Source organism: Mastomys coucha, chromosome X (genome assembly GCF_008632895.1).
Source record: "Mastomys coucha isolate ucsf_1 chromosome X, UCSF_Mcou_1, whole genome shotgun sequence".
NCBI classification, from domain to species: Eukaryota; Metazoa; Chordata; class Mammalia; order Rodentia; family Muridae; genus Mastomys; species Mastomys coucha.
The window spans coordinates 60,935,228-60,948,129 of record NC_045030.1 but is presented as its reverse complement, the minus strand read 5'-3'; the positions used below and the strand labels follow the sequence as shown (position 1 = coordinate 60,948,129).

At 41.8% G+C, this 12,902-nt stretch overlaps 1 protein-coding gene across 1 annotated transcript in view; it reads right to left on the bottom strand.

The window, feature by feature from the left end:
• Positions 1-3,674: 3,674 nt before the first annotated feature.
• Cd40lg (CD40 ligand) overlaps positions 3,675-12,902 on the bottom strand; it is a 14,685-nt gene continuing 5,457 nt past the window's right edge. Inside the window, exons 3-5 of the mRNA XM_031373807.1 lie at positions 10,149-10,203; positions 8,278-8,340; positions 3,675-4,834 (exon numbers count right to left, since the gene is read on the bottom strand). Of these exons, the coding sequence (XP_031229667.1) occupies positions 4,458-4,834; positions 8,278-8,340; positions 10,149-10,203 (495 nt within the window). The 3' untranslated portion in view covers positions 3,675-4,457. The remainder of the gene's footprint in view (positions 4,835-8,277; positions 8,341-10,148; positions 10,204-12,902) is intronic.

The window sequence follows — 12,902 nt, the reverse complement described above, 5'->3', positions numbered from 1 at the left end:
CCATTGGTCCTTTCTCTAACTCCTTCACTGAGGACCCTGTGCTCAGTTCGATGGATGGCTGTGAGCCTGTAAGGGCTATCAGGATGTCAGAGCTGCCAAGTAGGATCCTGGAATATCAAAGTTTCTACAACTTTAAGATGCCCCCTTCCCTCACCCAACTGAAGTGCTGAATGCAGACCACTGTTCTGGGTTCTACAGTGTGCTTTATTTGGTGATGAGCCTGAGAGAGCAGTCTACTGGGACTTTCTGCTGACCCTCACCAACCCCATCAACTGTACAAAAGATAATATCCTCACTATGAGAATTGAAGGCAGGAAGATCACCATAGATTTGAGTCCGGCAAGGCTCACATAGGTCTAGTCCAGCCTGGGCCCTGTCAAAACACAAAGGCAACTTTGTTCTGGGTTATAAAAATGATAAATTGTGAAGCCTGGACTAAAATTCTACCTGACTAGCTCCAGAGCTAACCACAATCCTACAAGAGGAACAGAACAGCAATCATACAGAGGATCTGGTCTTGTGGCAATGATTGACTACACCACAAAATACATTCCCACTGGAAGCCCAGGAGGGCACTACTGCTTCCGTTTAAGTGGGGGTACTCATATTCTGAAAGCATGACACAGCGGACATTTGCATTTTGTGGTTCCTTGTTTTCTATCAAACAGCAATGACTGCAAAATTTTGTACCTTGTCATTTTCTCTTTGTTTAGAAACAAAACAAGAGTGAGTGTGTATTTCAATTCTTCCTCCCTCACCTTTCCATGGAATGTAGAAATAACATGATTATCAAGTCAGCACTATGGGCTATGGGCTGGGGCTCAGCTGGCACACAGCTTTCCTAGCATGCACAAAGCCTTGGGTTTAATGCCCTAGTACTGGGCAAAGCAGGCATGGTGCATAGGCTTCTAATTCCAGCATGTGGGAGCGGAAGGCAAGAGGATCCTTGGTCCAGGCAGGTTTCTGCTTTGGTAAATGGGATAGAGGAAGATGGCAATTGGTGGAATGAGCAGCACTGACAGAAGATATTGTCACTAGGGCAGCAAGACCCAAAGTTCCATCTGCATGTGTTGGATCCAAGGGCTGAGAGGTAGAGAGAAGACTTTTAGAGGACAGATAAAAACCCAAACTAATACCAGAGTGACTCACTCCTGCCGTCCTAGGAGGATGAGAATTGGAAGCAGGAAGATCATCATGGATTCAAGCCTTGCAAAGAACACATAGGTCTAGGCCAGCCTGGGCCCTTTCAAAAAAGAAAAAAAGCCAAAATAGACAAATCAAACACCAAACACCCCCTACCTCAAAAGTATTTCATCAGTTACTTGAAAGTGATTATTAAAACTGTGACTTTTGTAGAGAGATCCTAGGGAATATAGGACAGAAGGAGATAGTGAAGAGTTGGATTTAGAGACTTTTGAACTAGCAAGGGGACCTTGTGAGGAAACAAGGTGACAGGCTCTGGGCTTGGCTGCTTGGAGTGCAAGATCCATAAAGAGAAAAAGGTCTAGCATGGAACTGTGGGAAGAGGTTCTAGAGGGCAATAGAAATTATAGGAGGGGAGAAGGTAGCCTCAGAAAGGCAGCGTTTGATATCACCATTATTACTTCTGTTTACAATCATTTAACTAATTAATTAATTTAAAGAATTTCAGTCTGCAGGCCTGGCTAGCCTGGCTCTCACTAGGTGAAACAGGCTGACCTTGAATTTGCTGCAACTCTCTCTCATCTCTCCGAAGCTATGTTGGTATCTTGGGTGCACACCACCACACCCAGCTAAATACAGCTATCTTGAACAAATTCCTAACTAGAAGTAGAACTAATTTGGAAGTGAATGGCTCCTAAGGAACAAGAATGTAAGCTGAAACAGGGGGGGCAGTGTTTAAATCAAGAAAACATGCCAGGCAGTGGTGGCAAACGCCTTTACTTGGGGGCCAGAGGCAGGTGGATTTCTGAGTTTGAGGCCAGCCTGGTCTACAGAGTGAGTTCCAGGACAGCCAGGGCTACACAGAGAAACCCTGTCTCGAAAAAGAAAGAAAGAAAGAAAGAAAGAAAGAAAGAAAGAAAGAAAGAAAGAAAGAAAGAAAGAAAGAAAGAAAGGAAGAAAGAAGAAAAGAAAACGTGACCGTATTAAGATTTTTTTTTAAAAAAAAATATGTCTGGCACACATGTAAGCAACAAAATAGACTCAGTGGGTTATATTTATGCATTTATGCATATGTATATATGCAATACTAATAATTAAAGAAAAAGAGACTACCATTAATTTGAGAGTCGAGAGACATGGAAGGGGATGGAGGGAGGGGCCTTGGGCATGTCTGTAGGCAAGAAAGTGAAGGGGGAAAGCAATGGTATTATATTTTTAAAAGGGTATAAAAGGTAAAATAAAATCTGTCTCTCTGGGTGACACATTACTAAACTAGTGATGTCTCACACCCATCCTGTTCTCACTAACTCAGACAAACTGTATAAGAAAGATTATGCCACAACATGGGCATCAGTTGTGGTGAGGAAGAAAGAATTATGATGCATATGTTGTTGCCCTCTCTTTTGACTGTGCTAATGCTGTCCTTCAAGAAGGCCTAGGATTTTGGCCTTCCTAAGGACGGCCCACACTGTAAGAGCATCATGGCCACAATCTACTCTGTTGCCATGGTTGCTGCCTCACTCCCCTTAAGCAGCCTAAGTAGAGTTTTGTCGTTGATGCTTTTTTCCCCCTTTGCAGTTCTGGGCATGGTCCCCAGAGCCTCACACTTGCTAGAAAAGCTGAGCCACCCTAACCCCATCAGGAGTTAAAATTGTAGAAGTATATTTTTTCCCGGAGGGCACAAAGGCATGGCGCACATATTTCTACTGAGAATAAATCCACAAACATCACTCTTGCTCATGCCAAAGGCATGGGGAGTGTGTGCAGACACACAGGCTTATACAGATTTCAGCTTTTCAGTGAGTCTTCATGTTACAGGAGCTCTAGTCAAGAAACAGCTGTGTTATCCATAGGAATGAAGAGCAAGGACAGGAAGAAAGACACTTTCTCCTCCTCCTTTTTATTTCTACATTAGTATTTTTTGGATGAATGTGCTTCTTTTTAGCAAAACATTCTACCAGTGAAATTCTTGAGTTTCTTACATCATCATTTCTTACATCACAGTTGGAGGTGGCAAGAAATGACCACCCCCCCCCCCCCCCGGCTTCAGTGGAAGGCTCGGAGCCAAAAATCCCCCTGAGTATGTTCCAACTCTGTTTTCTTCTTGTTTAGAGCGCAGCCACCTAGACAGCTCTCATTTAGGGCTTTCTCTCCAGTCCCTTCTACCTTTCCAGAGCAAGGTGGACACAGAGAATGAGACTGCTTTTCACTGAGCAGGCTTCTGTGTCATCTATCAAAGGCCACGCCAAGCTCGCAGAGAATATGCTATTACTGACGTAACTTGCTGTATGCTCAGCTTGAAAAGTAAGTTTATGGTAACAGCCTCCCCCAAAAAAGAGTTGGCAAAATTCCTTCCAAATACTTCTTCTTCCTTCCCACAACCTGGATGCAAGCTATGCAACAACAATAATGTTAGAGGATCTTTATTAATCAAAAAATAAATAATAGCATAATCATTAAGTTCACTATGGAAACAATGGAGATTTCAGGGAACTATAACAGATTCCTTTAAATACAGTCATTCCATCAGGAGGAATGGGCAGGCCAGGAGCTGCTGTCTATATAGTCCTGACAGTGCTGTAGACAGATACAGGGTAGATAATAAGAGAACCAGCCAACAACAGCCTGACTCTGTGTGTGTGTTTTTATGTGTGTGTGTGTGTGTGTGTGTGTGTGTGTGTGTGTGTGTGTGTGTGTGTGAAAGAGAGAGAGAAAGAGAGAGAGAGGTGGGAGGCAGGGAGGGAGGAGGAGGGGAGAGAGTAGAGACATTGAAATACTGAGTGTTAGGGTTTTGGGGGAAAGGTGGAGGCAGAGTTTCTCAATTCTCCGTGGGAGACTTTAGAACTTAGCCTACTAGGGCCACAGGGACCCCAAGTCAACCATAACAGATGGTGAGCTAAGGCTCACAATTACCCTTCTGCATCTTTCTTGGTAAGTTAAGTACACTGTCCATTGAACAACACACCCATAAAACAAGAAAACAGAGCTCGGTTAGTTATCTGCTGTTTCATCAGAGCTCTGTCATCTGTGCACTATGGCTTTGTCTTTTCCTAGGGCTCTCTGGTTGTCTGAATCAGTGGAGTTTCTGTTTCAGATTGTAAGTTCTTAGGGAGCAGGGTCTGTTAGGATTTTGCCTGCCCTGTAATTCTCTTATTCTAGCTCTATGTGCCTTGGGGGTACATAATAAATAGTTCTCCATGAGGAGGGTCCTAGGGTTATAAATAGACAGTTCAACACAGGGCAGGTCCTAACTGATTTGCTGTATAGGGAGACTGTCAGCATTGACCCCGCTGCAGCCTAGGACAGCGCACTGTTCAGAGTTTGAGTAAGCCAAAAGATGAGAAGCCAACTCCGTGGATCACTTGACTTGCTTCAGTCACGTTGACAAACACAGAAGCACCTGCTTGTAATTCAAATACACCGCCCAAGTGAACGGACTGCTGCTCGCAATGCTTGGAGGAACTGTGGGTATTTGCCGCCTTGAGTAAGATTCTCTCAGATCCACTGCTGGGCTTCAGACAGAGGCTTACGATGAATGGACGGGGACTCGAAGGTTCCCGATTAGAGCAGAAGGTGACTTGGGTGTACACATAGTAGAGTCCTTCTCTTTTAACTGTCAGCTGTTTCCCATTTTCGAGCATTACCAAGTTGCTTTTCATGGTATAATATCCTTTCTTGGCCCACTGTAGAACTGTAAGAAAGAGAAGGAATCTCTGGTGAGTGTAAGCACAGCATTGTATATATTCTAACAGGAAATAAGGTTTAAGGTTGGATGATGACTTCGGGTGAGAATTAATTCTCAACACATTTTATGGCCCTCGGAGGCACACGGGATTACAGATAGCAAGTTTATATGGCATTCAGAGTTAGTGTCCGCTTCCAATCTAGGCTTTCTTCAAACCTCAGGGCGTCACTTGATCTCCTCAGGTTGGAACCTGACACTAATTCTGAGGCAACAGAACAGGGACAGTATGACAGCATGTTTCAGAGACCTGAAAAGGTTAAATAAAGTAGCAGGTAAGAGCAAAGTTTCTCCTCCCTTTTGAGTTCTCCAAACCAATTTGCCCTTGAATTTAAGAAAGTGCAAATGGTCAGTCAGGCCTGGTGGTGTGTACCCAGGCAACATTGAGGCAGGAGAACCTTGAGTGCAAGATTAATATCATCCTTGGCCACATATTGCCTTTGAGACCCATCAGAGCTAAGTGAGATCCTGTCTCAAAACAACAATAACAACACAAAAGGAACTGGGGTGGTCAGGCATAAAGGAGGTCACTGAGACATGCTGGTACCCAATCTATGTGAGTAGACGTGAGTCCCAGCTTCAAGGAAAATCCAGAGTCCAGGAGACTATGTAGAGAGTGTTAAGAGAAGGACACCTTCATCTGAGCTTTGTGTATACCCACTACCCTTCACATATGTGTACATTCACATAGATAGGCACACTCAAACATAAATGAGGGAATAAAGAAATAATGGTTTTAAAATGAAGTGCAAATGACTTGAGATTTATGAATGTCATAAAATTCTTGCTAATGAGAGTGTGAATATTTAGCTCATCGTGAGTGTTACAAAGCTAGAAAGTTGTCACTTTACCTAGATGAGTGTCACCTCAGAGTCAAGACCCCACTTCTTCCTTCTACCTCATGCTGTTGCAAACCTGATCTGCCTCCCACGACCAAGCCTAAAATAGGCAAGGAAGTATGAAAATAAATCATGTGTTCACTTAACTGTGTTTTGATCTCCCATTGTAGTGGGTGCCACCAACTTGAAAGTACCCATATTCTTGCGGCTAGGGCAGAGTCCCCACCAACAATGTGCCCTTTTCTCTGCCGAGTTGTTGAGTGGGTTCAAAGTGGTGTGTGCACCCAATTTCAAATCTCAGCTTCCACAGCTAGATTTGATGGGGGTGAGGGGTGGGAGGCAGGGAGAAGTAAAAGAATTGATATATATGCTTTCTTGAGGTATTTTATTTGATGGTCTTACATGTACTATTGATTAAGACTCCTCTTTTTGCACAGGAAGGCATTTTATTGCACCTGATACATTGCACCCCAAATTCTCTATAAAGGATGTTTGCTTTGTGATGTTGTCACTTTTGAACCATTTGATTCAGAAAAAAAGACCAGATTCTCTTCTGTTTAATAAATAGATTACCCACTTACACTTCTGGTTTCTTTTCTGAGACAGGATCTCACTAGATATCCTTGGCTGGCCTGCAACTTGCTATGCAGACCAGGCTGGCTTTGGGACTCACAGAGATCTACCTGCCTCTGTCTACTGAATTTGTCCCCTTTTGGGGAAAGACAAGATTTCATGGAACCCAGGTTGGCCTGGAATTCACTTTGTAGTTTTGGATAACCTTAAACATATAACCGTTTTTGCTTCCTCCCTAGCACTGAGATCATGTGCCACTTTGTTAATTCCTTATTTCATTTTGGTTCTTACTAGGGGATGTAGGTCAAGTTTGTAGCATTATGTCCAGAAAGGAATGAGAAATTTAGGGTGGCAGTGTACTGTACTATCTTCCCTATGTTGTCCTGTACAGATTTCCTGTGATATATACTATGACATATTTCACAGGCAGGGAGTACCAGTTCTATGTTTTTTGAAAAATTCAAAATTCTCCTAAATATACCCAAGGACCAAAAGATTTGGGTACAGGTGGACAAAGACCAGTGAAAGGCAATCCGAGGAGGTTTCTCTGTTGCTGTAATCTAATGCAAAAGTAATATGTGAATGACTTCTCTGTCACAGCAATATTGTGGTATTTTCCCATAAGCATATTTTTGAGAGAAGAGTATATGACAAAAGTAATAAATATTAAAATAACAACTGGTATCCATGAAGAACATTAGACCACTACTCCCTCGATATCACAATGAAGGAAGCTAAGTCCTGGCACATTGCTCAAGTATCACATAGCTTAATAATATCCCCTTCTTCCACACTAGTTGATTTGATATTCAAAACTACGCTGTAAAGTAGATGAGAAAGAAAACTGCCACGGCATGAATGGGATTGAAGCTGTTCTTAGCTTTAAACCCTGGTGCTCACAGACTCCCTAACCAGTACTCTTAATTATATACCATGAGCCACAATAACATGCATGTGCTTTTGTGTTACAGTCACTGAGGAGCTCAAGCCACCTCAAAAACTACACAACACACTATCTTCCTTTGTTTCTCTGTGGCTTTGTCTCTTACATACACACACACACACACACACACACACACACACACATACACACACACACTCATAGGCATGTGCACGTGCACATGCACACATGCACACACATGATTTAGAAGTCCACTGTAAAGCTCTCTGTTGAAGCTTTGTAAGGCTGATCCCATTCTTGTGCCTTTATGTACATGGGGAATTTCACGCTCGCATAGAGACATGTTTCCATCCATCTAGAGGTGTGATTCATTTTACAGTACTAGCTATTACAGGGTAGAAATTTGGGGAAAAAATAAGGGCTGGATGATGGTAGAATACATTTGGAAATAAAAGCATTAGTGTTGAAAAGACCACAGTATGCCATCTGTTGTTACTTCATTGAAAAAAGCTAACATCTCAGCGCCTATTGATCTTTACAAAATGATTTTTACCTTTAATTTCCCTGAGGTCAGCCCCACTGAGCCTGGGGTTAATCATACATGGATTGACAGATGACAAAAAAAGACCTCCTGAGGCCCATTTATACACAGTGAAGAGGTTGTAGAAGGAGAGATGTTCCCAGCGAGGAGGTCACTACCTGCCATCTCTTTTTATGCTTGCAAAATAATAGTTCCTCCACCTACTCATTCATCATTTAGAATCAGCCACTGAGAAAAAGCATAATGAGAACATAGGGGCTGTTTCCCACCTCCTTTTGTCCCTCTAAGTCCATCTGTGTGTCTGCGCTGACTCTGATAACAAAGGACAGTGTATGAAGAGTTATAGGGGTAGGTTGGTTAATTGGCCCCTGGAGGAACAAAAGTGCCTAATGATTAGGCTGCATGGCTTTGGAGTACCCTGACACACACACACACACACACACACACAAACACACAGACACTCACACACGCACGCTCACACACACACACACATGCTCACACACTTGGGTGGCATTCACTCTGATAGTGCGGGACTTACCAGATGCTGCATGACTGCTGGCTTCACTTACAACATGAGCTGCAATTTGAGGATCCTCATCACCTGAAGTGAAACCAAAAGCAAACTGTCAGGCCAAAAAAAATATACAACAGCTCATGGAGTTAAAGGGTCGAGTTCTGTAACTGCATAATAGCGATTGTGCTAGAGTAGTTTATGTTAAAGGAAGGATAGCTGGTCTGGAGTCCTTCCCACTGAAAGAAAAGGTTGTTTCTAGTACCTCAAAAACTGAATTGGCTGTTTCCATAGAGCCTTTTTCCTCATTGGTGTTCAATACTTCATTCCACTGAATGTAGATAGACATAGACTAAAATATTGATCTTCATTTAAGCTGCCTTGAATCTTGCTTTTAAGAACAGCTTCCATATCTGGTTGGGTCAAGTGACTGTCCAGACTTTCAAATCTAGCTCTGTTTCTTATGCCAGAGCCTTGCTTCCAAATTAAAAGTGCCCATCTCTTAAATGTAGAAACTATGGTTACTGTCTTTCCAGCTATGTGCCTGCTGCTGCAAACTTTGTAGTTATATTATGAAAGATGTTTTGTCCTGCATGACTTGAAAGTTCTATTCAGTCAACTTTCTGATTTGTCTGAACACAAACATCCATTTTAAAGTATGATTCCTCAACATCTCACTGAAATTAGCAGACACCATGGCATCACTGCTCTTGTCTTGAAGTCACTGTGAGGTTGAAAGCTTCAGGGGAAGCAGATGAACAGTTGGCATCCAAACCAGTGGTTATGACGGTTCTGAGCAATCTCTTCCCCTGGAGAAAGAATATCTATATCTTTCTCCATATGCATTTCTCCGTGTGCACTAGATTTGTGTAGCCGTATCACTGTGTTCAATAAATCTGTGATGTTATAGTTTCTGCAACTCAAGATACTTCAGATATCACTGGTTTTGGGATGGTGTAGACCAAAAGGAATTCGAGAGACTAGTGTTCAGAAAGGGAAATAATTAAGAAAGGAAAAAGCCTGAAAAGTATTCTAAAGGGAACAGTGGAAGGTGCTGGGCATGTTTAGCCTAAATAAGAATAAGTTCAATGGAAACTTGGGGCCAGGGTTGCTGCCTCCAGTGTAGAGACAGCTGCTATATAGAGAAGTAATTATTCTTTGCTCAGTACATTCACAAAAACAAAAAACAAAAAACAAAAAACAAAAAACCAGAAAGGTGCCCAAAAAATAGACATTCCAGGAAATTTCCGAGGAACACAATTAGGAGCTAAGACTATTTTGAGTAGATATTGACCTTTATATAATTATTAGAGCTATTCAAAGACAGACCAGGATGTGTTATTGAGTATAAGATATCTTATCTCAGGGCATGTCTAAGTTCAGTAATTCCTTCGTTCATATTCTCAGGACTGTGCTGGAATTGAGAGCCATCAAGGTAGGTCCTTTCATGACCCTCAGATGTCAAGGATGCTCTCACTTTAAAAACAGATAAAGATTAGAATGTAGCCACTCTGTATTCATTGATCCCAGAAGACCCACTAGGTACTGTCCTCCCATGAAATAGTTATCATTGAAAGATGAAAGCCAATTTTACCAAATGATGACTTTCTTATCACTTGGTCCTCTGAAGCTGGAGTCAAATTGTGTGGTCCTTTGGATAAAGGTATTGGATGTTTTTTTTTTTCATATTTACTATCATCAGTATTAACAGGAACATATCCTCATCCAATATCTACTCAAAATAGGCCTTTCTGTATTACAGAGGCCTAAGAATGTAGTAGTTTAACAAATGCCTTCCATTTTATTCACAGGGCTAAGTGTTCCCTAGCTCATGTGCCCAATCTAAAGCTTCTTTTCACTCTTAAAGCATTTAACAAAATTGGTAAATAGCAACCTACCTCTTTGCATTTCAAAGCTGTTTTCTTTTTTCTCTTCTCTGTTTAACGTAATATCCTAAAAGAAGAATCATTGCAAAAGATCAGTTCACCGAAACTTGTTTTAGGAGTTTTAAAGATATCATTCATTTGGCAATTCTCAGTACTGGGTTGTCTGCTTCTGGTGAGGATTATAATATAGCTTAAGATGCAGCCATTAATTCCACCATAGCAATCGGGAATCCCTGGCTCTGACAGATGAGCTGACAGCCCAGAAAACCCAGGGGAGACTCTGGAAGCAAAATCCAGGCCTTATTATCTCCATTACAGTGCCTCCCCACATCAGAGGTTGTGACTCTGACCCTTTCTAGGACCCTGACCTCCCTGCCTTTTGGCAGATATTGATAAATCATGCTGAATGGGGTAATAATTCAACCGTTGAAACTGGCATATGGAATATTATCAAGCAAAATGCAGGGCGTAGATTTCTTAGAATAAGGTTAGTTTGAAACCACTTAAGAAAAGACTTGAATATGATCATAGGAGAGAAATCCACACTTTGACTTTGAATGTGTTTTGGTGGGTGGTAATTCTGTATGGTCTACACTTATTTAGATTAATTACCATTCAGCAGAGATAGACCTTCTTCTAATGCTGGTGATGGTGTTCAGAACACTTAGTTTCTTATTTTTATTTTATTTTTTCTTCGAAAATTCCATGCACATTGTTTTGTGCTTTTAAGACAGGTTCTCACGAAGCCTAGGCTAATCTTGAACTTGTTTTGAAGCTGGGGATGGCCTGAAATTCTTGATCCTCCTGCCTCCACCTTCCAAATGCTGATTGCAGGCATGCACCACAATGCCTATTAAATGTGACACTGAAAGATTTCTTTTACTTATAGCGTGAAAGAATGCTGGACATACTTGAGGAAGCTAGCACAGACTTCCTTCTATGGAGCTTGAGAGATTATCAAGGCTGTTGCCGCCATTTTAAGAAGACTGAATCAAAGGCCTGGCAAGTATGAGATCAATCAAGGACCGGAGGCTTAAATGAAGTACAGAAAGTAGAATCACATTCACAGACCTCGCTCCATCTGTTGCATCACTCTCTTCTAAACAGGCAGAGAAAGAAAACACTAGTGCTTTCAGATCTGATAGTCCTATGCTCCTTGTCAGTCCTGGAACCTAATGCATGGTGGGTCTTTCCTTCACATTCCTCACCCCAAGAAGGCATTTGTGTTGTTACTCTTGACTAATTTAACTGTAGGCTCACCTTGGTTGCCACATGTGAGGGCTTAAGGCATGGAGAGCCCCACAGATCAACTTTCCATTTGAGCTGTGGTAGGGGCACCGTGACAATGCAGCAACAGGAAAATGTTTGCGAGCTGACAAGTAAACAAAGGACTCTTTGGTGGCTTTTCAAACACTAGTGTGTGATGATTGAAGTCGAGATACTTTTAGGCTAGATGGTTGCAGTGGTGTTGGGGCCTGGCCCAGATGAAAATGTGAAATCAGCAAAGTTTGTCTTTCCTGCACCTAGCCTCAACTTTTGTGAACTTTCCCCCACTCAGACTCCCAGAGCTTTTTTTTTTTTTTTTTTTTTTGTGGCTTCACTCTTCACTTTAATTGAAAGGGGTTTTAAAGTCAAATTTCAAAAACAATCTTGTATTAATGACTTCTCTCTACATGGCAGATATGTTTACATTGAGCTCTTTGAAATGGAAGTAATTTGATGCTAATCAAAGACAGCTCAGAAATTGGTAGACATAACCATGAGACTGACCATACTAGCCAGGGAGCAAAGTAGATTTTACTTTGTAATTACACTGTTTAAAGTGGTACCTCCACTTGCCCTAACATGAGCCTTGACTCCCATCTTCCTCCCATAGTGTGAGCTCGATGATTCTTGTCTTGAAGTTAATGAGCTGTCTGTCATGAGAGGTATTTAAAGGAAAACTGGCTGAGCACTTCGTAGAGATGGTAAAGAGAAGGCTGAAGTTCTAAGAACTGAGAATTACACCAGAGTGTTTCTAGGACCCCAGCAGGCCTTGTGACTTCAAGGTTATTCGGAACCAGACAGCTCATGGTCCAAAGTCCACGAACATTGACTGAGAAAACACAAACCTAATCTGCAATTAGTCTAGAGTTGATTTGATAGGCTCAACACTTCCAAATCCTGTTTCTGAGTGAGAACTCTAGGAAAATGGTGACCTAAAGGAGGAGCAGTAGATACAGGAGGATTGACTGATGGGAAAACTTTGAAGTTTAGCCTAGGTAAAGATTGCATTGCTTAGGGCTCCATAGCTGACAGGTAAACAGTACATTCTACATGCCCTATTCTACATACCCTGACAGGTAAACAGTACATTCTATATACCCTCACAGGTAAGTAGTACATTCTACACACCCCATTCTACATACCCTGACAGATAAACAGTACATTCTACACACCCTGACAGATAAACAGTACATTCTACATACCCTGACAGATAAACAGTACATTCTACATACCCTGATGGGTAAACAGTACATTCTACACACCCTGATGGGTAAACAGTACATTCTACATACCTTGACAGATAAACAGTACATTCTACATACCCTGACAGATAAACAGTACATTCTACATACCCTATTCTACATACCCTGACAGATAAACAGTACATTCTACATGCCCTATTCTACATACCCTGACAGATAAACAGATACACTCTACATACCCTGACAGATAAACAGTACATTCTACATACCCTGACAGATAAACAGTACATTCTACACA